The 24,878-nt window shown below is 39.4% G+C and overlaps 1 protein-coding gene across 1 annotated transcript in view; it reads right to left on the bottom strand.

Moving 5' to 3' along the window:
• The window catches only part of UBR4 (ubiquitin protein ligase E3 component n-recognin 4), a 160,818-nt gene that overhangs the window by 118,859 nt on the left and 17,081 nt on the right, over positions 1 to 24,878 (bottom strand). The window contains exons 12-27 of the mRNA XM_074218273.1: positions 23,189 to 23,288; positions 22,934 to 23,071; positions 22,283 to 22,400; positions 21,174 to 21,361; positions 18,986 to 19,145; positions 18,788 to 18,873; positions 14,131 to 14,300; positions 11,949 to 12,231; positions 8,435 to 8,567; positions 7,433 to 7,512; positions 6,801 to 6,929; positions 5,758 to 5,940; positions 5,519 to 5,641; positions 5,008 to 5,237; positions 2,798 to 2,922; positions 180 to 277 (exon numbers count right to left, since the gene is read on the bottom strand). Coding sequence (XP_074074374.1) covers positions 180 to 277; positions 2,798 to 2,922; positions 5,008 to 5,237; positions 5,519 to 5,641; positions 5,758 to 5,940; positions 6,801 to 6,929; positions 7,433 to 7,512; positions 8,435 to 8,567; positions 11,949 to 12,231; positions 14,131 to 14,300; positions 18,788 to 18,873; positions 18,986 to 19,145; positions 21,174 to 21,361; positions 22,283 to 22,400; positions 22,934 to 23,071; positions 23,189 to 23,288 — 2,344 coding nt within the window. The remainder of the gene's footprint in view (positions 1 to 179; positions 278 to 2,797; positions 2,923 to 5,007; positions 5,238 to 5,518; positions 5,642 to 5,757; positions 5,941 to 6,800; positions 6,930 to 7,432; positions 7,513 to 8,434; positions 8,568 to 11,948; positions 12,232 to 14,130; positions 14,301 to 18,787; positions 18,874 to 18,985; positions 19,146 to 21,173; positions 21,362 to 22,282; positions 22,401 to 22,933; positions 23,072 to 23,188; positions 23,289 to 24,878) is intronic.

Here is a 24,878-nt window from a genome sequence, read left to right as displayed (position 1 = left end):
AGCTTTCAGAAGCTACTTGTGCACTATAATGCATGGATTCTACATCACATATGACCACTGTGTGTAAAGAAAGATCTTCTTGGAATCAGTCCAGTGATCAAAGTAAGGGAAAAAAGCATAGACATCACAAAGAGCATTCATATAATTGCTATTCCAAGAAGCACCACCAACTTGCTTACCCAGGATCCAATATTGGGAAACTCATTTGTGTGAATATTGTTCCATGATTCACATAGGGCCTGCACAGATGATGGTAAGTTCTGAACAAGTGTAGAACCTACAGGTAAGAGAAATGAACAGAAACTATCAGAAGAAAGAAGGGAACATCAATAAGCCTGATATTTTAAAATGTAAGTCCAAATGCAGAGAAAAAGAGCTTGTCAATGGTATTACCATAGCATCTAGAAGAAAAGAATTAGGACAAAACAAAGAAGTGAAACTCTCTTCCTGTCTGACTGAAACAAATGCCTCTACCACCAAGCTGACAAATAAAGAAGAGGCAATTTGGAATAATGGCTAGCAAGTGAATTTCAGAATCAGGAAGAGCTAGGTTTGACTTCCCTCTGAAAGCTACTGACTATGGGACCCTTGAAAACTCTACAGAATTCTAAAATAAGTTGTTTTAAAGAAGAAAAAAAAGGCCTGTTTTCCTTTGGCAGAGGGAGTTTCTTCACTGAGAATCCCTCATATCCAAACCACAGGTATGTACCAAAGAGTAATGAAGTTAATGATGCTAGTATTAATCTAGCAGCTTCTAAGTGTCAAGCCCTTTTACAAAAATATCTATAGTACCTCTTTTCATAGTGGCAAAGAACTGGAAATTGAGGGGATGTACATCAATTGGGGAATGGCTAAATAAATTGTAGTCTATGTATATGATGAAACACTATTGTTCTATAAGAAATCATAAGGATCGAGATTTCAGAAAAGCCTAGAAAGACTTGCACGAATTAATGGTGAATGAAACGAGCAGAACCAAAAGAACATTATACACATTAACAACAACAGAGGGTCACGATCAACCTTGATGGATTTGTTCAATTCAGCAGCACAATAATCAAAGCCAATTATAAAAGACTTGTGATGGAAAATACCATCCACATCCAGAGAACTGCAGAGTTCCAATGAAGACCAAAGTTTATTATCTTCAATTTTTAAAAGCTGTCTTATTATCTCTTTTTTTCTCTCATATTTTCTTTCTTCCATTTGGATTTGATTCTTCTCTCACAACATGTTCAATATTGATCTATATTTAGTATGGCTATAAATATAGAGCTTATATCAGATTGCTTTTTATCATGGGGAGAGGGGAGGGAAGGGAGAGAAAAAAATTGTAAAAACTCAAAACCTTGTAAAAAAAATGATTGGTAAAAACTATCATTGTATATAATTTGAAAAACTAATAAAATATTTAGAAAAAATACAAATATTCTCTCACTTAGTTCTCCAGGTATGTGCTATTAACCTTGTCTTACAAATGAGGAAACTGAGGTAGCCCAAGAGTTTATTGAGTGACTTTACCTCTAAATGGAACAAAGTCTGTAGTGGGAAGAGACCTGAGGCAGGCTGAATCTCCAGCAGGCAGGAGGAGGGAAGAAGGGCTTTCACCCTCAGTAAACTCTCATCTAGGGGTTCCATGCCACCTCCAAGTTGAAATCTAACATTTCCTGCTTATGTTCAAAGTATTTCATAACTCTCTGCACCTTTACAGATTCTGACTATTATTCCACAAACAAACCCCTCCATTACTAAACTCTGGGTCTTTTCCCTGGTAGTCTCTCATGCCCAGGATGTCCTTTCCTCAACTCTACCTCCTGGCTTCCTTCAAGTGTCAACAAGAATCCTAGCTTGGACAGGAAGTCTATCCCAAGACATCATAGTGCTAGTGCCTCCCTCTGGTGATTAATTCCTGTTTATCCCATATAGTAAGTAATTGTTTACATGTTGCCTCCCCATTAGTCAATGAGCTCCTTGAAGGCAAAGGACCATCTTACACCTTTCTTTGTACCCAATAGCACAGGGGTCTAGCACATAGTAGGCACATAATAAATATATATATATATATATATATATATATATATATATATAAATTGACTGATTTTAACAACTATAATTTAAGAAATAATAATTTCATAATCCACCCTGAGAATCTGGAGAAAAATTACTTCTGAGGGAAATCAAAGAAGACATCATAAAGACAGAATTATCTGGTCTGGTTTAAAAAAACCAGACATATCAAATGACACAAAAATTTGCTCCATCCTTCTAGGTTTTCTTCAATTCTGGTGCTTCTATTGAGAAAGGAAGAGAAAACTATCAATAAGTAGAGCTGGAAAAGACTATATGCATCCTGGAGAAACAAGGACTAAGCAGAGAAAGCATGTCTCACTTGGACTTTGAAAGAGGAATATGCCAATAGGTGGACACTTGGGCAAGGAAAGAGGATAGGACACAAGACCTGGATTAATTGGATTAGAATACAAAAGAAAATTAAGGGGTATAGCATAAACCACATTAAAATGAAAGGGCAGGCTCTGAATGTCTTCTGAGTTCATCACAATTCAGAAGTTCTATGTTACTAAGCAGCCACTGAAGTGCCCCTGAGCATGTCTAAGCAGGAGATTCAAATAACATAGTTGACATTATGAAATGTAATGCTGACAGCAGTACAAAGGTCAGACCAGATGAGGAGAAATGAGAAACAAAGAAAACCATCAAACAGAGAAGAGAAAGGCCTAAAGAGATGTGGGCACCAAGAATGGGAAGGTTCCTCATTCAGCAGGCAGTTGCCCCTTACCCAAGGTGTTGGACTTGCACCGGCTTGAGCCTATCGCCAAGACAGCAGAATAACCTCCCAGTTTATCTTCAGAAGGTTTATTCTCAGGGGATCCCTCTTCAGAGAGGCTTTGCAACAAATAAGACCTGCGGGAAGAATATGGGAAAATAGAATTAAAGACAAAAAATATAATGACCAGCAGACTATTCTCAACTTAGCCAAGGAAGTCTTTAAAATATTGGGGAGTCACTAAATTTCCATGTATCTCAGTTTCACTGTCTCACACAGGCATAGGATAAGGGATAAGACAAGAGACTTTTACTCCAAAATTCTGATAACAATTTTGATGCTATTGAAATGAAATTAAACTAGTGAAGTGAAGATAACAATGTTATCTGTCCTGTTTACACTATGGACTCAGATACTACTAACAATGGAGAAAGATCCAACAATCTGGAGGACCAGAAATCCATAGACCATATTTTATCTGCTGTTCCATTAACAATACTGAGATAAGTATTACATAAAGCCTCATCAACTCTGTAAACATTTAAAATTTTAAATATTATTTTCATCTGTTCAATAGCTCATCATTTCTACTATAGGATACCCACTACTATTTTTTTTTTTTACTACTAATGGTTCTTTCAGCATAGAAAATCTGCAAAGGGAACTAAATTCTAACTTTCAAAAAATCTCGAACATCTTTGAAAGTTTTCTTTCTAGATTGCTTGGTAGTCTTTTTCTTCAAGGCTCAGCTCATATGAAACCCCTTCCATCAAAATTTCCCAGAAGAAAATGGCATCTATCTCTCTTCCTCCAATTTCTTATTTTAGATACTTGTTCTTGATCAGGTATCCTCACCTGTGCCTCAGACCCATGGAGGGCCACGAAGTCATGACCAAGGGGATATACATGTGCACCAAGCACTCACATCTAGTCATTATGCATTTTCTCTATCAACAGATACTAACAGTACTATTACTATTATGTGGGCATAATAGAATGAATTTTTCTTTTGGACAGAAAAAAAGGATCTTCATTGATTTCTTTGGACACTTAATGTAAGAATTTGATGTAAGATTTTGTTGCTTTTCAATGAGAGAGATTAAGAAGGAGAAATGGATTTTGTCCACTGGGGAAAAAAAAATTTCTTTTTAAAAAGGAGATTCTTATATTAAAAAATAATTGAGAACCACTGGTCCTCTCTAATGTCCTTATTCTTCCCATTCTGCCTTGTAACACATCTAGAATGTGCGAACATGCCTCCCCCAGCCCACTCCCCTCGATTTGATTCTAAATTCCCTGAAGATTGGGATTGAAGCCAATCTTTTTACCTTTGAATACCCATCCCCTATCACTTGCCTTGCATATTATAAAGTTTAAAAAATGGTTGCTGAAAATGGTCAATATCTAGAAAGTGAGGAAGTCATAAACTCTCACAATTAGCAAACGAAGTTACCACATTTGGAAGAACTGCTATGATGTCCCTGTACTCCCAACCCGCTTTTTTTTTTTAGGTTTTTGCAAGACAAATGGGGTTAAGTCGCTTGCCCAAGGCCACACAGCTAGGTAATTATTAAGTGTCTGAGACCGGATTTGAACCCAGGTACTCCTGACTCCAAGGCCGGTGCTTTATCCACTACGCCACCTAGCCACCCCTCCCAACCCACTTCTAACTAAGTTAAGAGAAACATCTAAGAGCAGGTGTATTCAACCCCTGGTCCATAGGCCACATGCAGCCCTCAAAGCCCATTTATGAGATATCATGACATTTTATTATTATACTCATGAACAATATGGGTGACATTGTAGTCATAAATAAATATTAAATTCTATATGCAGCCTTTGACAAGTTTTTGTTGGGCAGTGATACCCAGAAGAACTAAAAGGTTGGACATCCAGGATCTGGAGCCTAAATAGAAACAGAACCTTTCCCTCAAATTTAAGAATATTCCTCATATATTACTTTAAAAAAAAGCATGATTAGCCTCCTTAGGTAGAACAAGAAAGAAATATTGCACTAAAAGAAAAGAAAATTCCCCCAAAGTGATAAAGAAACCCTCCCAAAATGAATCTTGAGTCATCAGGGCTGTAAAGAGTTCATAGTTGTACTGTTCACAGCATTAAAACAATAAAATTCAAGAAAATGAACCTGTACCTTCTAGAAGAGCCTGGAATTCCCTAGGGAAAATGTTCTTACCCCCATTTCTTTAAGCAATATACTACACCTAGTGAATGATGCGTAGGTATCAATAAGCTGTAATGTAGCAGGCAGAAGATTCTTAGTTATCTCCGATGACTTATGAGGGTCAGTCTCAGCCGCCAATTTGGAAAAATGCTCATCCAGAGAAACCTGGACCTTGGAAATGGCTGCATCAAGGGTATAGATGGATTGCAGACTAGGAATCTCATGTAACTGCAAGATGGTAGTACAGTCGATGCCACAGAATGATGAGATCTTAAAAATAACAGACTTCATTAGTAAGGAGGCCTAAGAAGATCCCAGTGGCTACATCAGCATCATTCTAGACCAGGGACCTTTTTTCTGCCAAGGGCCATTTGGTTATTTATAATATTATTCTTAGGCTATATTTGGTCAAACATTTAGTTAATTCAACCCTAAAAAGCTGCTAGATTTATTGAATTTTGAGCTCTGCCTGCAGTTGCATTGGCAATGCCACAACAATTTGGTCCTTAGGCTAAAGATTTCCCACCTCTGCTTTATGAAAACTAGCCTACCTGTCGAGCAAAGTACTCCTCTGCTATTTCCACATCATATTTCACACAACTGCACTTGGTAGAGGCCAGTTCTATGAGAGAACTAGCATGGTCAGCTTTCATGCCCTGCTGGACAAGATGATCCTGTTTAGGGGACAAGAAAAAAATTTTATTTAAAAAAAGCACTTGCGTTCATAATCTAGGTCAGGACCATAGCCATCCTCCTCCTCAACACTATACTATGGATGACAGTACTGTACCTTGATCCAGCTGACATAAGAGCCAATCCGAAGGCGGGAAGACCAGCGCAAAGTATGCAGGATGTCACACTCACTCATCTCAGGGGTGTTCATGGCCAACTGATTCATATATTTCTTTGATGGTGGCAAAATTCCCAGGATCCTCCAGAGTATCAAAAAGTAATATTGGAGAGCACATGCCTCCTGAAGGAGGCAAGAGTAAGGAGTCAGAGAGGAGGCTCTTGGTCTAAATCACTTCCAATATCTATTTAAAAGGACTATCCTATATGAGAATCCAAACTGTCACTGCATCAAATCCCTGGGTCCAACTGAATTTTACTTGCCCTCAGCTATGACTTTCCTCTTGGAAGGCCACATACTGGACTTAAAAAATCACACATTAACATCACATATGTCCTACTAGATTTTCATTTATTTAGCTAAGTATTTTATACTTGTATTTTTTCTGGTTCAGACCAAACCAGGAGTATTGTGGGCTGTGTTTGACACCTCTGCTATAGGGCAAAGCCTCTTATACAATACACCCAATAAAAAGCACATGCAGATCTCCTGCTCCATTCTGCCCATAATATAATGAAGCTAATACTTCTGTATAAAGAGAGCCTTAGGCCCAAACATTTGGAAAAGTAAGTGTCAGGTTGGAGCCTCTCAGTGCCTGGCAGCCTCCCAGGAAGAACAACCCTCTTTCACTAACATGGCACTGACAGGGAAGTTCAGCAACCCTCTACAAGGCCAATGAGCACTGAACCACCAAGGCTCTAGAGCCACCTCCACAACGGAGCCCAGACTGCTGTTTACTCCCAAATGCTCATTTCACTAAACCATTAATTAAATCAAATCCATGTAATCTTAACATAAAATAATTCTGACACTAATTATGACACAGAATTAAGAAATAGACTTAACATACCAACTGATATTCAACTAACTAGTGAAAACTAGATCCAACAGGAAGGGTTCTGGTTTTAACACGGAGCTCTAGTAATACCACTTTGTCCCACCCTCCCACAGAACAGAGCAATCCAATGCTCTCACACTCTTACCAGGGCTGTTACATTCTTGCTCTCCTTTCTCCTGGTGGTGTCAAACTGAGATCCGGCTGCTAGCAAAGATGTCAGTGCACTGTACAGCTCATCATATTTCACTGCTCTGGAGAATAGGACCTCACAGATCTAACACCAGAACACAAGGACAAGATGATTTCCTCACCTCCGCTAACATGTCCCCCTCAGTCCTAACAAAATGTCCCACCCCACCCACTAAAAGCTTTCATTGGCTGTAGCTCCTGAGTTCCACTCAAAAGCAATGCCCAGGGGCGGGATAGAGCACCAGCCCTGGAGTCAAGAGTACTTGAGTTCAAATCCGTCCTCAGACATTTAATAATTACCTAGCTGTGTGGCCTTGGGCAAGCCACTTAACCCCATTGCCTTGCAAAAACTTAAAAAAAAAAGCAATGCCCATTAATATGAACAATCTCCACAGCACTCAAGTGTCTCCTTCTATAGTCACTAGACAGAACCTGTCTCCTAGCTGAAAGTAGTCTCATAAAACATGGTCACTATTCCATATTCAAAACCTTCAGTCATTCTCTTTCCGACTAATAACTCTGTCAGGGGGAGGGTGCAAGGGTCCCCTTTCAAAGGATGTAAAATAAGAGCTTTAGAGTTCCTGATACCATATTATCAAGGCGATTTAAGTCATCTTCTGAAGCTTCTGGTGACAGGACACAATAAAATCTGGGCTGTGGAACAGCATCTGGAAGATAGTATGTGTTCAACATGTAATTAGAGAAGAAGAGGTGCATTCTCTTCTGATTCCAAGGTGCAATATAGAAAATCAGACAGCAATGCCGCCTCATGATATTAAACAGAACCACCACCTCACAGGCCTAAAAATGTCCAACATAAAATGCCACTTCCCACCCCTCAAGGTAAGAAGATGTAATCTGAGTAAACAAATTAAAGACTCTGGAAATGCGAAATTGGAGCTCATGTTTCTGTGAATTCTCTCACCTCTCTGAAAACCCCAGGACACCACTTGGCAACAGCAAGAACACAATGATACAGCATTTTGTTTTGTAATGTTTTAGAGCTATGTTTATGGATCCAGTCCCACAAAAGACAGAAAGCTCCAAGGACAGGAATGGTGTCTTCTTTCAACTGTGTATTTTCGTGTACTCTTTCTATAATAAATGTTAGCTAAATTCTCACTTAGGAATATCAAAAAGACTAGTGGACAAATGGGAACTTCACAATTCTGAGTCAAGACTCAGAAAGAAATTCTGAACCATATCCTAAAAGAAAAAAAGGAAATAAAATTCTAACAGTCAGGCTATCCTCATGTTTACACTGGGGTCAAGGAAGAACCCTGACCCTTAAGGCGTAGGAAGGCAACCTGGGACTCTGCACAGACCATTCACTCCCCTTAGGAGGGAGTGTGGACTTGGAAAATCTGGAAATCTTGTCAAATGCGCTCAATCCAATCTCTTAAGAGATATGTTGGTCCTCCTAGGTGTAAAACAATTACCCAGATCACCAAATCATCTTTTAGTTACTTTGATTCCACCTTCTCACTTAATAAATGCTTTTTTGTTTCTTTCCTTCCTTCCTTCTCTATTTTGGTCAGTGAGGTGTGCTGAAGAAGCCAGAGGGCCTTTACAAAGTTCTTCTCTTCTGACCTGATGAACAATGCTTGGTCCAGTTTTCTTCCACTTCTTTGAAGCCATGATACAAGGGCACAGTGGCCCTGCGGCCACTTTCCTGAGATCCAGTTACCCAGCCAAAAGGAGGACTAAGGAGGTTATATTGCACCTGTACAAGATACATGAAGATTCAGTTTAAGGGGAAATACATTATCACCAATTCTGTTGTAATCCTCCTAAGAAGTTGATAGCTTGAAAAATGTCAAAAATAAAAACAACCCCAGAAGCCCAATGAAAAAGATGAGAATGAGAGATTAACATTACAACCAGGCTTTCCACACTGCTTTAAAATTAGCAAAGTAGGGGCAAGGAAAAGATAATTAGCAAAGCACTTTAAGATCATATCTGAGAAACAAACAAAAAAAAAAACCTGTCAATATATAGAACAGATACCATTATCTCTGCACAGGAGGAAAGAGAGGCAGAGAGAAACTAAAGAACTTACTGAGGTCCTATAACTGGGGTGCCACACACCTCCAAACACAGCAATATCAGCCCTATCACCTGCTGTTTCTCTTTTCAATGATAGTAGATGCCCCTATAGGAAAGTCAGAGCCAAATCTAGTAGCAGGAGTTCACTGACTCAAAACAATGCCCTCAAAAGGAGATATAAGGGGGAAGCTAGGTGGCGCAGTGGATAGAGCACATGCCCTGGAGTCAGGAGTACCTGGGTTCAAATACGGCCTCAGACGCTTAATAATTACCTAGCCGTGTGGCCTTGGGCAAGCCGCTTAACCTCATTTGCCTTGCAAAAAAAAAAAAAGGAGATATAGGAATTGATAACTTCCATCATCCTGCAGAGGTTTCATGAACTTGCAGCACGAATGAGTAGATGAGAAACAAAAAACAATTCTCCTTAAATTCAGGTCAGTATAATGATGTACTGAGCTGAGAGTCTGAAAGAACTGGGCTCCAAATCTTGCCCCTGGAGATTTTTGCTGTGCGAACCCTACCAGATCACTTAACTTCTTCAGCTCAGTTCCCTCAGCTGTATAGCATCAACAATAACTAATAGCTGCAGTACTGCCTCCAGAAGTCATCATGAGGCTCCAATGAGATCATAAAAATCAAGTGTTTGGCAAACTCTAAAGTATTATTTTAGTGTAAGCTTCATTTTTTTTTTTACTAATATTTGACTCAACAATGGTGACAGAATATTTTTTCTGGACATTATTATTAGTATTACCATTAATATAATGCTTTCTAACAATTCAATTTTTTTTTAGGTTTTTTTCAAGGCAATGGGGTTAAGCGGCTTGCCCAAGGCCACACGGCTAGGTAATTATTAAGCGTCTGATGGCGGATTTGAACCCAGGTACTCCTGACTCCAGGGCCGGTGCTCTATTCACTGTGCCACCTAGCCGCCCCACTAACAGTTCAATTTAACAAGCATTTATTAAACACCTATGTTTAAAGTATAGCAAGAACTATAAAGAAAAAATAAAAAACAACTTCAGGTCCTTCAATTATTCCACATGGGGGCGGCTAGGTGTTTAATAAATGCTTGTTAAATTGAACTGTTAGTGGGGCGGCTAGGTGGCACAGTGAATAGAGCACCGGCCCTGGAGTCAGGAGTACCTGGGTTCAAATCTGGTCTCAGACACTTAATAATTACCTAGCCGTGTGGTCTTGGGCAAAGCCGCTTAACCCCATTTGCCTTACAAAAACCTAAAAAAAAAAAAAAAAAGAGTCCTAACAATCAGGTCATCAGTTTTCTCACTCCAAGAGAAGACCCTGGACTGAGCCTGGAATGAAGTTAATAATTCTAAAGGACAAAATAATGCAGAGGAAGGAAGGGGTACCTGAAGAAAAAGTGCAGAAAGGAAATGGAATGTCAAGTTTAGGAAGCAGCAGGTAGGTCAGTATGGCTGATCAAAATAGGTGTCGAAGGGAGAATATAAAATAAATCTGGAAAGACCCTATGATTCCTGAGCAGACATGTTTTTTCCCCTTTTGTTGTTCTGATTCTTCTTTCACAACAAGAGATTTGATAATTATACACACACACACACACACACACACACACACACACCTTATCAGTTCTATACACTAACGATCAATTTGGTAGCTCTGTTGAGGTCAGCTTAGAATAGAATAAAATAGGACTAGAACAAAATAGGAAAATACAGGGAGGCCAATTAGAAGGACTATTACAATAGTACAGGCCAAGTGGTGATAAGGACCCAGACAACAGTGAAAGCTATATGAAGAGAAGAAGACAGATGTGAAATATGTTGTAGAGAAAGAACTGTAAAATGGGCAAAGATAATAGCAAAGTTGCCAATCTGCAAGGAAAAAAGATGAGTTTCATTTTAGACAAGTTGACTTCAAGAAGGTGATGGGATTGGATTAAAATGCCCAGCCTGTGGTATGGGACTTGAGTTCTAAAAAGACAAGGGATAGATAACTATATATAGGAATCCTACATATGATAAATGGACCCATGAGAGCTAAACAAGGATAGAGCAACAGCAAAGAGGCTCAGGACAGAAACTGGAGGAATTCAAACTGGGAGTAGAGGGAAAGGTAATGCACGAATGATGAACCAGCAATGGAAAATGAACAGGAGCAGTAAGGCAGGAATGAGGAAAGTCATGAGAAAGGAAAGTCATGAAAAATAAACAAGGAGGGAATACCCATGGTGCCAAATGCTGAGGAGAGGTCAAGAAAGATGACAAGAGAAGATCCTCAAGTTTAGCAACTGAAAGATCCCAGATAACTTCAGAAAGAGCAATCTCATTTTCTGAAGAGGGTGAGAGACACTGCAGAGGCTTAAAAAGGGAGTGAAAGGGAAGGAACCAGAGGTTATAACCACAGGTAACTTTTCCAGAGTTTGTAAAAGAAAAAAAAAGAGAACACAGACTCACTGTCCAAGTGGATGGGATGCCAAATGGAGGTTAAGGATAGAGAACAGCTATAGATCTGTTAAAAAATGGGAGAAATGGGATGATGGAAGGTGCAAGCTTCCAAAGGACAAAAGGAATGGAATGTAGAGCTCAGGGAACTATCCTGGACAAAGTGAAAGCTCATATTTTCATCAGAGATAAAAACAAAGAGAAATCAGGGGATGATGTGGATAAATTTAGAGATAAAGAAGGGAGAGAGAGACTTCATTATGGATGGACTCATTCTTCTTTGTAAAATATGAAGCAAAGTTCTTGGCTAAGAAGGAAAGGGAGAAAGGTAGAGAATGAGGCTCACTGAGAGAACAGGTTTTAACACTTGCAAAGTGAGGGTGTGTGTGTGTGTGTGTAAAATATTTATAAAACATCATTTGTTTCTCTTATCTTTCCATGGATGAGGAAAGTGAGGTTCAATAAGGTTAAACAGCTTGCTAGTAAGAATCAGATGAAGGATTTAAACCTAGGTCTCTCCTGATTCTGAACACCATACCATCCTGCCTTTCTTGATAAACAGGGAGATTTATTTAGGTTAATCAGAACCTAAAGGAAAAAACAAAGTAAGATGGAATAAGCATTTAGGGTCATACCTGTTCAAAAAGGTATGTGGGGGCTTTGGAGTACTGATGAAGCAGATAGTCCAAGACCAGGAGAAGGCGTGCTAGGAGCAGTGGCACTGACCGCAGCTGAGAATCCAAGCCAGCTGTCAGCTCCAGGATGGTCTGGATGCAAAGGGCCAATATGGAGCGACGGCCTTTCTCTGAGAAGTTATGGAAAAGAAGGAGGAGCAATTGCAAATGCTCCACATTCAAGTCTTCTGTATCACTGGGAAGCACCCCTTGCAAAGCATTCTGTTTCAATGTGGCCACAAACCTGCCAGAAAAAAAGAAAGGGATTCATTCTGGTAAGGTCTACAAATATCTCTGGGGCTGATCATAAACCCACATAAACCCATAAGCAATTAAAGTTCTTAAATCCAAAAATCAAGTTAGAGATCTTAGGAGGAGAGGGGAGAGGGACATGAATGGACAGGAAACAGAAACTAAATCCTTCCCTGAAAATACAAATGTCAGAGTTAGCAAGCAAAGCCAATTCCCAGAGTCCTTGTATGAGACAGCTACTTCAGTCTCATCAGTAAAAATGAAAGAGGGACTATACTATAAAAAATAGCAGCCCAAAAGCATAAAGACAACCAGACTATGCAAGCAGGATGGAATCCATTGCTTCTTCCTGTAGTGAGTCTATCACTTGGTTCTAGTCTTTCCAGCAATGATTATAATACTGCATATTAAAATCAAATATTATAAAAAAGTTCTGAATAACTTAGTATCCTGTGTATGCACCCAGTAAAGATGGAAAATTTACCCTTGAGCAAACTTGGGAAAAGAGCTTTAGTGCAAAAAGCAATGAATGTGGCCAGCATTCTATTCACTCCCTTTGGCTATTAGGAAAGAGATTTGTGTTTTAATAAGGGCTTTTCCTCTTCATTTTTGCCTGATCCTGCTGGGATCAGTCACATGGGTTTATGATTTCATAAATCCAGCATTATAGCTATTTGATCCTAGAGAGGAGAATAAAAAGGCAAAGCCTTTTAGGAACACAAACAGCTTTGAAGATTCATAAACATATAAACATAAAATGGCAAAAACCAGATCCATCTAAAGAGGATTTAATAGGTGACCAATTAATCTGAGTTTTCCCCCAAGTGCAAAGAAAACCTTTAAAATTTGGCCAAAAGATTGTAAATTCTTTAAATGGGTTTCAAGCAGAATGTTTAGGAATTATAACTTGAAAACAGGGTTGCTTTTCTGCTTCCATCTTTTTCTGATTTTTTAAAAATGAGTTGGTTTAAAAATTACTTCTAGTAGAATCACATTTACCCTAGAATTTATGACCTAAATTCCTAATGTTTTAAAGAAAGATTCCTTCAGGGACCTTACTACTCTTATCTTGTAAACATCCCATTTTCCCAAATCTCATACTTCTCTCATTGTCTTCCATGATTATAGCTCTAACGTTCAAGTCTTGAAGGTGATGGAAATCATGGTCATGTTACACAAAAATGTATGGTCACAAAGAACTAGAAACAAAGTGGGTGTCTATCACTTAGGAAATGTTTAAATAAATGGTGGTATAGGAATGTAATGAAAGAATACAAAGGATAAAATTATTTCCAGAAAATTTGAGAGATCCTGTACAAACTGCTGGTAAAATAAAAAGAATCAAAAGAACATTCTATACAATGCTCACAAAGATGTAAAGGAAAACAATGAAAGACTTTAGAAGCTTGATCAGTCTAGTGATTTAAGTACAGTTACTAGTGATGCATCTCTCCTCCTGGTAGACAGGTGATAAACTAAAAATATAAACCAAAACACCCACTGTCAGAAATGGCCAATGAGTCCATCACTTGTTTTTCTTTTTTTTTTAGGTTTTTTTCTTTGCAAAGCAAATGGGGTTAAGTGGCTTGCCCAAGGCCACACAGCTAGGTAATTATTAAGTGTCTGAGGCTGGATTTGAACTCAGGTACTCCTGACTCCAAGGCTGGTGCTCTATCCACTGTGCCACCTAGTCGCCCCAGTCATTTGTTTTCCTGTACCACTTGGTGATGAGGAAAAAAAAAATTCCTCTTAGAGAATTGGAGAGAATCACTAAGAAGTGACAATAATGTTTTGCAAAAAGAAAAATACTTCACTTTTTAAAAAAGTCATAGTCAATTGAGTCAAAAGTTAATAATTTTCCAACAGGAAATTTCTCTCCAACTCTTCTTACCTCTCCCAAACTTTAAGGCATTCAGGAACATCAGGGTCTCCTTGAGCACTGGCTCTGTGCTGCCAGATGAGCAGAAGGCGTGAGAGCACAGATAAGCTCTGAGGGTGGATGTACAAAGGCCACGGGCCATCAGAAAAGGGAGCAATTCCCAGTTGTTGCAACAGAGTATTCTGTTATGAAGGAGAGACAAGAAACTATTAGGAAGGCGATAAATGTGGGTCCCACTTATACTTCATTGATGCGAGGGGTCAAACCAATGAATCAGGACTAGAATAGAAGAATGGGAAATATAGAATCATACTCAGAATACTAACCACAGAAGGCAGCTTAGAGAGCATCATCAATCCCCTCATTTTACAGATTACATAACAATTTCCAAAAGAGGAAATAATTACTCGAAGGTCAAAGAGGTGATAAGTAGCAAAAAAAAGACCAGAAGACAAGTGTTCTGATTCACAACTTTGTATGCCCAGCTGCCTCCATGACACACTGCTTCAATAGAGAGTCAGTGTGCTTTTCAAATGAGCTCAAGGACTATCACAATAAAAGCATAATATAGTCAAAAATCTGAGGACTTCTAGTAAGAGGATTTCTAAAGAGAGTGCATGAAGAGCTGATGTTTCTAGGGAGAAAGATGCTAATTGCTCGTCAGAAAGTTAAATAATCTTTAACTTTATAATTGCCACCAAAAAAATGACAGAAAGAAACAAATACACTAAGAATTCTGCTACAGAAATATAAAATGGAGAAAATTAGGAATCAATGTCAATGAAAGCTCTGTCAAAAGTTCTGGGCAATAGTTTTCTTGTCTTTAATTCTAGCAAGATGTTCTCCAGTTCAGTTATATAAACTGTAATGTATTGCCTCAACCATGTGGTAATTGGGATGCCTGTGGCATGACAGACACAAACCTCAGTTACTAGTTCAGGATATAGAATGATAATCTAGGACAGGAATCTACCAATTATGTTTGTGTGAAATAAGCCTTCAAAGACATTCCAAACAACCGTTGTATAAATAAATACTATTCTAAAGTACTGATGAAAAAGTCAATATTCAATATTTATTCTTTATCTATTATGTGAGAGAACTATACTTATGTCTTAAGGGAAATGCAAGAATGAGATGAGATCCCTGGGATCCAGATAGTCTGAGGAAAGATGAGGAAAGGAAAGTTTAATTCAGCAGGGAATATTCCCCTATTATCTTCTAATCATTTTTGCATATTAAGAACTTCACTTACCACTGAAAACTCTTATGAACTCCTTTGAATGAAATGATTAATCATTTTTCAGTGGGTTCCTAAGCCCTGCCTACAGTTCTGCAGTTGGTTCTAGTTTCCTGGTAGCTCAAGGAAAGTCTCTTTCAGTCCTGAGTCATGTCCTAACAAAACGAGGTAAGGAGGCAGCAGTTACAGCAAAAGCCTTGGTGGCTGAAACGAACCATGCTATACATCACCAAAAAGACACTAGTTTTAGCTCTTCTGTGCTTAAGCTACTTTAGGTCACCTCATAAGGCAAGTGAAGGCTCTCCAAAGATGATCCAATGTATAAAGGGATGATGATGAATCACCAAAGGGAGGTGAGCTCTTTTTTTTCTGTTATCATTACCTCACATCTATAACACACTAGAAGATGATGAAACCCAAAACTCCCCAACACCCTGGGAACTTTCAAGTAATAAAGTTTAGCAGTCCCATTTTACAGAGGATGAAACTAAGGCTCAGAGAAGTCATATGATTTGTCTATGGCTGTAAAGTGACATGGAGAATTACCACTCAAGGTCAGGTCCTCATTGCTTCTTGTCTAGACTTTAGCCAGAGTTTCCTCATTGATTTCCCTACCTCAAGTCTCACCTTTTCCAATCCATCTTTGATATAGACAACAAAAGATTTTTTTCAAAGCATAGTTTTGACTGCCATAGCATGGAAAAAAGGAGGGAGGTAGGAAGGGAGGTCCAGAAGAAGGAAGGGAGGAAGAGAGCAAGGAACTTCAATGATTTGTCTCTAGGAGCCCTGTGTTAGTGTCTTCAGTCCTCCAGCCCCACCTTCCATTTCTTGCCTCATTACATCACTCCCCTTCCTACACTCTCCGGGCTAACCAAATTGACCTGCTTGCTGTTCCTCCTGATGTCTTACCTTTGCAATAGTTATTCCCCCTGCCTAGAACACCCTTCCTCCTCAGCTTGGACTCCAGGAATTCCTAGTTTCCTTCAAATTCCTTCCTTCAAGTGACACTTTCTACCTAAAGTCTTTCCTGGAACTCCTGCCAATATTCCCTTGCATTCAATTGATCTTTTCTACCTAATTACATGTGTACATGCTATCTTCCGTCATTGAAAACCAAACTTTGAGGAGGCAGAACAGTCTCACTTTTGTCTTTGCATTTCCCCCCACCAACTCAGCCAGTTCCTGGTTTGTAGCAGGCCATAAAAGAAGCTTCTTTAAAGACTAAAAGTCTAAGGACTAGGACAGAATTCTGGTTTCCTTGCTCTCAGGCTAACACTCTTCCCATTAGACAGGGTTCAGACTCTAATTTCTTCTCCACCTAGAGGACACTGTCAGATGGTCTTAAGTAATGAGCCTTCAATAATCACACAATAGAATTTGAGACAGGAACAGATATTTAATGCTAACTTTCATCATCTTGAGACCCTTTTTACTCTAGTAATAACACACAACTTTAGTCTTTATCAACAACTCTAATCCATTTTTCAATTTAAAGGGATAGATGCCCATAAAGTCATTTACCACTGAAAACCCTTATGTACTCCTTTGAATGAAATGATTGATCTTTTTCAGTGGGTTCCTAAGCCTTGCCTACAGTTCTGCAGCTGGTTCTAGTTTCCTGGTAGCTCAGGGAAAGTCTCTTTCAGTCCTGAGGCATGTTGTAACAAAAAAAGGTAAGGAGGCAGCAATTAGAGCAAAAGCTCATTTGCCATAAAGTCATTATTCATAAAAAGTCAAGTTCTTTGAATATACAAAATATACCTACTTTTACTTCATGACCTGAGTACTATGGACTCTGGTTCTACTAGAGGATAATACATTTTCATTGATGATAATGATGTTTGTCCTCTCCTCAAAGAAGACCATGATATCAGGGAGGTGATGCCATGATAACCACATAAGTTGAAGTGGGGGGGGGGGGGGGGGGGGAGCTGTGCTAAGTCACCAGCCTCGCTTTCTTCTTGGGAGCCAGCTAGACCAGCTAGGAATCAGGGTGACTGGAGATGGCCCTGAATGTGAGGCATCAAGATCAAGGTTAAGTGACTTGCCCAAGGTCACATAGGTAGTTAAGTGTCTGAGGTCAACTTTGAGGTCCTGACTCCAAGGCCAGTGTTCTATCTACTGCACCATCAAGATATTTGGACAAGCATAAACTTGAAAATATCTAGGTCATGAAATTAAGAGCACCCTGAATGAATACAAATTTGGGCAAGAAGCTGAAAACTTTAGCAAAACTCCCTGTCTTTACCAAGTCCAAAAAAGTACTGACTGTGGATTGGTAAAAATTGAATTGCAGGGTAAGGTAGCCTCACAACTGCCCAATCTTTCTAAACCAGAATATATTCCTGTTTAGATTAAAATAAACTTTTCAAATAATAACAGGGATAGGATGGGGATTGTTTAATATTATGAGGTTTTCAACAGGGACTAGACTTGTGATTTCATTGGTCTGAGGAGCATTCAGATGAAAAAAGTATACTCAAGCAATGCACATTGTAATTTAAACTCTTTCCTACAATTTATAAGGAAATTTTTGGGGTACTAAAAATTAAATAGCATTCCCTGGGTCTTAGGGCCAATATGTGTTAGAGGCAAGTCATGAATCGAAAGCTCTCACTTTTTCACTCTTTTCTACTACCTGTCATTCTCCTATTCCTGTTTTTGCGGCTTTTTCCCCAACTTTGAGAATGTGACTATATTATAATTAGTCTGACAACAAGAATTTCAGAGAGGTGCCTTTACTGAAAAAGATCCAATCCTGACAAATATGAGAAACTGTTCTTAGTACAGAAAATATCAACAATCAAAAGGTCATGCTGGAAATACATCATACAAACATCTTATAAAAACTACAGAGGATCTACTGTTTATGTTTCTCCTCACTTACATGTTTGTGTCAAAGTCAATAAAAGAATGAATCCCAGTTCTAAAGTTTTCATTTTATTCAACTCAGGAGTCCCCCCAGGGGCTGAACACAGTGTACAGGGCCTGAATACAGTAGGCACTTGATAAATACAGGTAGAGAGGAAAGGGAATTCAGGGCTGACCCACTCAGAAACTGGGCTGAGTTACTTCCTTTGAACTCTCAAGAGCCAAATTTTCTTCTGTTCTGGAAATATTTGTAATAGGTGAACTTCCTCACAGGGCTGTTGTGAAGAAAGAACTGGCAAAGTAGCAATGTGGAATGGAAATGGGAGGTATTGTCACTGGTATTTGTCTCTAAGTTCCTTGAGTGTCTTGAGAACATAACTTAGCTTTCCTCTTCTCCCTTCTGAACAGTTCAACACAAGGACGAGATATTAAACCTTATTCCTAAGGAACTAAGGACTGGTTCTAAGTCTAGAGGAACTAAGAGCTGGTTCTAAGTCTAACCACTGCCTTTGATTCTTATCTCTCTCCTGGCCTGTGCTAGAGCAAAGGCACACTCACCTGCAGGGTAGGAGACTGAAGATCTGACGTGACAAGAGAGTGATTAAAGTGATAAAGTGCAGCAGCAAATTCTTCATCTGATGAACCTTGAAGGCAAGGAAAAGACCCAGTATTTTCAACCAACTGTCCCTGACAGACTCCCAAGCCACCAGCAACATTGATTATCTAAAGTCTTAGGAAGGAGTCCTTTCTACTCACCCTTGAGTCCATCCTTATCTACATCCTTGATGATGCTAGCTAAAGTAGCCATGTGCTGCTCAGTCAGAGACACACTCAGGTAATTTCGGATGAAGTTATTTCGAGAGTTCAGCATGGAGGAGGTGAGGAAGTTCAAAATGTTAGAAGCCAGACCTAAAAACTGAAAGGGCAAAAAAAAAAATCTCCTGAGTTTTTTTGGTAATAAAGCACATGGGAAGCCTCACATAAGACAAACAGCACATTAGCAACCAAGGACACCAATACACACAATTATATCCTATAATTAAACATACCAGGGAAGGGTCTGATTCTGTTTGCAAACATCAGGATCTAGTCTGTGGCTATGAAGATCTCTTACAAATAATTCTAATGCATGTGGGCTTGGGGCCTCTTGGCTCCAGGGCCGGGGATCTGTCTGCTGTGCCACTCAGCTACCCTACAGCACATTTAAGAAGAGGGATAGAGTGAAAGGAGAGAGAAAATATAGTATATGGTAGTGAGGAAGTACAAATGGAGGGAGTTGCAATCAGCAATGGCAACAGTGGAAAAATATGGAAGTAGCTTTTGTGATGGACTTATCATAAAGAATGTGATCCACCTGTGACAGAGCTGGAGGTGTTGGAATACAGACTGAAGCACATTTTTATTATTATTATTTGGGGAGGGGGGGTTTGCAGGGCAAATGGGGCTGGGTGACTTGCCTGGGGTCATACACCTGGTTGATTGTTGAGTGTCTGATGCCAGATTTGGACCCGGGCGCTCCTGACTTCTGGGCTGGTGCGCTGTCTGCTGCGCCACCTAGCCACCCCTACTCATTATTATTATTACTATTATTATTATTATTATTTGGGGTCTTTTGGGGGGATTTCAGGGCAATGGGGTTGGGGTAGCTTGCTCGGGGTCACACAGCTGGGTGATTGTTGGGTGTCTGGGGCCGGATTTGGGCTTGGATGCTCCTGGCTCCAGGGCCAGTGCTCTGTCCACTGCGCCACCTGGCTCACCTATTTTATTATTTATTATTATTATTATTTTACCATCATCATCATCATTATTAAATTTTTTTCTCTTTACTTTATTGCTCATGCAGGTCTATATTTTTTTGGGGGGAGGGGGTATTATGTTTACTCTTAAACAAGAATATTTTAGTAATGTATAAAAAAAAATCATTTGTACAAAATAAGAATAGATAAGTTTTAAAAAAACCAAATAACTCTACAGGGATGACCATGGTGGGAATATAGGAGCATGGGCTCAGAGCTAGAAGGAACCTTAGAGATCACCTACCCCAACCCCCTCATTTATAAACAAGGATCCTGATGCCCAATGAAGATAAAGTCACTTGCCAGAATCACACAACTAGTAAATGACAATGTCAGTTTTGCCCAGAAATCTTTAAAGATAAAGGTACAAGGACATCAGATGATCATCAACATCACCACAGCTTTTTACTCTTGTCCATCTTCCTTCAGCAGTCAATGAGATTTTCCTGAACTACAAGTCCAAACATGTCACCCACCTCCATCTTAAGAAATTCTAGTGACTCCCTATCATTTCCCGGATGAATTTTGAATTCCTCTATTGGGCACTGAAAGTCCTTCATAGTCTGACCCCTCCCACCTCTCCCATTGATATTGACCTCTTGGCTATTTCCCAGATAACACTCTCCTCCTCCCTCCTGCCTGTCTCCCAAACCTGGAATGTTCCTCCTCCTCCTCCTCCTCCTCCTCCTCCTCCTCATCATCATCATCTCTGCTTCCTGGCTTCCTTCAAGTTTCAACTAAAGTCCCACCTTCTCCAGAAGCCTTTTCCAATCCTTCTTAATTCCAGTGCTTTTTCTCTAATTATTATTTCTGTTCATTCTATTGCTTTTACACAGGTTTTTCAAGTTGTCTATTTTCCATTAGTCTATGAGCTCCTTGAGAGCAAGGGTTTGTATTTTGCCTTGCTTTTTCTGCCTAGCACTTAGTACAGGGCCTGAACACAGTAGGCACTTGATAAATACTTCCAATTCCCTTCTTCCTGTGACAGAACAATGACGTCATTTAGGAAGCCACCATGCCTATTTTGTCTCAGTCACTTTTCTATCATCAACCCAAACAAATCAATTTACAGTAATCTTATCCTAAAATCAGTCCCTATGACCTTTTCAAGTGTCTGACCCAAAAGTGAGCTTGAAATCCATTCATACCAGCTCAGGGTCCTTGCGACTGGCCAGGATGTTGCCCTTCTCACCAGCAGCTGGTTTATTTGGGCTCTTGACTCGAGGTGAACTCTCCAGAGGTGGAGGGGGGGGAGGGGGGGGAGGTGCCACTTTCTCCTTGCTCGGAGAGATGGTTTCCTCAAACCACTGTCCGAGGATGGGCTCGCTGTCATCATCTGCATGAGAACAGGAAGGATGTTCAATTTGATTCAACAAGAACTTATTAAGCACTGACTATCCAAGGCCCCCTGCTAGTTGTTAGGGTACTTTGTACAAGCTGCTAAATCAAGAGGGCCCCCAGAGAGGATGGATCACTGACTCTTCAAAGGGACATCAATCATATCATAGTCAAAGCACGACTCCCCTCTGTAACAATACAACATCCCAAAAAGATGGCTTTCAGCCTCCGCTTGGGAAGCTTAAGTGACTGGGAGGGGGGAGGGGGGCTCACTACCTCCAAGACAAGGAAGGAAACAATGCTTGCCTTTCATATTTAGGCACCAGGCCAAACATCTGTGTTTATGCCTCATATCATTAACCATCAAACCCAAGATGGTAAGAATTAGAACCCTCTCTGTACTGGGAATAGTACCCAGCACACCTGACAAATTAAGAAGAAGAATCCAATAGACCTCTTCCTCACCTCCCTCCAGACTCAGGAAGAGTTTTACTCACTATGAGAGAGAGACTCCAGCTTGGGCCTCTGCGAGGTAGGTTCTGCCATTCTGGTAACCCTGGCTAGAAAAGCCAAACCAGGGAATATACACACTGCCTTTGGGCTCTTTAAAGAAGCCTGAGATTAGAGGTCGTGACATGGGTCAGCATAAAGAAATGAGGGGAAATGGTACTTCATTTTTAGTTCTGAGGCAGACAGAGAGGAATGAGTTCACCCCAGGTTTGGCTGAAAATGCCTCTACTAATTAACTCTTCAAATTCCTCTTCAATTAAAATGTTCTAAGGGGGGGATACATCTAAATATCTATGCTGGATAAGAGAACAAAATGACACAAATAGGAAACAAATGGAACCTGCTGGGGAAAGTCTTATTGGAGTCAGCTCCTCTTCTCTGTAAGAGACAGGAAGGCTAGGGCCTCTACCTTGGCTACTGTCCTCCTCTGTGCTGCTAAAATCATCCTCATAGTATGTGTTGGAGTCAGTAGAGGCACTGGCATCACTACTCATGGAACCCTTCCTCTGACGCTGCAAGACACATGCCTGGAGAAGCAGAAAAGAAAATGAGTTCACGGGCAACAAAACAATCCAACAGTTAAGAAATCCCCACTTACCTGACCAGAAGCTCGAAAAGAATTTTTAGTTTTCCTTTTAATCCTCCTGTATTCTATTTGCAAATGCTTACATTAAATTCTTCTCACAGCTATATTAAAGGGAAAGACATCATTCGTGTCTATGGAAGGATTTCCAACTCACAGGATGGCAAACAAATTAAGAAAAGGATTTGTGATCCCTATACTATCAATGTGTCACCATTCTCACGCAGGGTTGAGTCACCACAGATATCATGAAGGAGAATTTATCAGTGGTGTTTAAAAATGGATTTTGATAAGCTAAACCTACTAGATTCTCTTTGCTTACCAGAACAGTCTACAGCTACTAGTCTAGTTTAAGAGACACTATATTTGAAAATTCTCCTTTACTTCACTAGTTTAAGTTCTTGTTCAAAGGCAGCTTTGAAAGCCAAAGGGCTATTGTCCTTGAAAATACAAATTCCCAATAATGATCTTGCCTACCTTTCTGTATGAGGTAGAGAGCAAGGTCAGCAGCAGATTTGTGAGTGGGACAGAGTCAATCAATCGCTGAATTCTCTGTATTGATGTACTCTGGGCCATGATGCTCAGGGTTGCAGGGGGACCATCTGCCTCCCAACCCTAGAGGTGACAACAAATGAGAATCAGCAACATGGATCACAGCATGAAACTAGACAGATTAAAAAAAGCATACCTAGAAAATGTTTCTCCTTTCCCTTGGGTTCACCACCTCCTTACCTTATAGAGAGCCTCTACTTGCAGGTCTTGAAAAAGAGATGTTAATAATTTGATTGAATGATTTGCCAACACTACAGAGAGGACCCCAAATCCTTGATGCCTGCAGGAAGAAACCATCATAACACTTTAAGAATGATTAAGAATTAGTGATCACCAGAAAAATGAAGCTTCTCCAAGGTCTAAAAATCTTTCTAAAATACTTTTAATCCAGCAGTAATGAAGATTAAGTTAGAAAAATTATGATATTTTAAATCGGTGAAAGCCAGAGATGCCATCTTCTGAGGTGTATTGTAAAGTACTGAGCTGAAAGCAATTATTCCTACTAATCAATATTATAGTATTTGCCTAGTCACTGATAAATCAGCAAGCATTTGTGCCTGATAGAAGAAAGATACTGTGTTAAGTACTGGCATACAAAGAAAAATAAGAGCTTAAAGACAGAGACAGCATGCAAGCAATTATAAACAAATGAGCTACATAAAGGATAAATTTGAAACAGATCAACAGACACTGGAATTAAGGGGGATTGGGAAAGGATTCTTGCAGAACAGGAGTGTAGAAATCTTTTTTTCAGCCAAGGTCCATTTGGATATTTATAACATCATTCACAGGTGATACAAAGTCAACTTTAAAATTAGCCTGTTATATTTGGTCAAATAATTAGTGAATTCACCCCTAAAAAGCTCCTAGAGTTACTGAATTTTGAGTCCCACCTGGCGCTGCCTCAGCAGTGGCCATAAAGCCCACAGGTCAGACGTTCCCAGCAACTATTGCATAAAATTTGATTTTAGGTAAGAAACCAAAGAAACTAGGAGATGGAAAGAAGATTATAGGCATAGGGTCAACAAATGAAAATGGAGAGAATAAGGAGATGGAGCGTCTTGCAGGAAAAAACAGCAAGGAAGATACTATCACTGGATTAAGGCAAGCAAAGGGGAAAAAGAAGGATTAAAGGATTAAAAGAACAGGAAATGTTATCAAGGGCTTTAAATGTCAGAAGACTTTATTTTTGATCCTAGAAAGTCAATAAGATGCTAAACTTAATGAGAATTTAAATGTCAACAATTAAAACCTGTTTAGAGATTCATTTATTATTGGAAGAAATAAAACTTTACTATAAAAATCATTCAAATCTAGTTAGTAGGAAAAAATTAATTTAGATGCACATATCACATATACTACAATAAATTTCTACTGGATCAAGGATATAAATAACTTTTTTAAATCACAAAAAATTGGAAGAAAACAATTAAATAGTTATCTTAACTGTGGAGAAGAAACAGCTACCTATCAAACATATGGAAAAAATTATTAGAGAAAAGTTAATTACTTTAAAGTTTTAAATTTACATAAGCAAAAAACCATTAATCAAAATAAACTAACAAATTGATAGGGAAGAATGTGTTTAGTAAATATCTCTGGCATGAGTTCAACATACAGAACCTATATAGATTTGGTACAAAATTTTTTTTTGGCTTTTGCAAGGCAATGGAGTTAAAGTGACTTGTCCAAGCACACAGCTAGGTAATTTATAAACATTTGATGTCACTGAGAACTCAGTGATGAACTCAGGTCCTCCTTACCCCAGGGCCAGTTCTGTATAGACTGTGCCACTGAGCTGCCCCCAATAATACTCCATTTTAAATAGTCAAAGGACATAAACAGTTTGTAAGAAGACAATGAAGCTATA

The sequence above is a fragment of the Macrotis lagotis genome, chromosome 1 (genome assembly GCF_037893015.1).
Source record: "Macrotis lagotis isolate mMagLag1 chromosome 1, bilby.v1.9.chrom.fasta, whole genome shotgun sequence".
Classification (NCBI taxonomy): Eukaryota; Metazoa; Chordata; class Mammalia; order Peramelemorphia; family Peramelidae; genus Macrotis; species Macrotis lagotis.
This window is presented reverse-complemented; position numbering and strand designations above follow the sequence as displayed.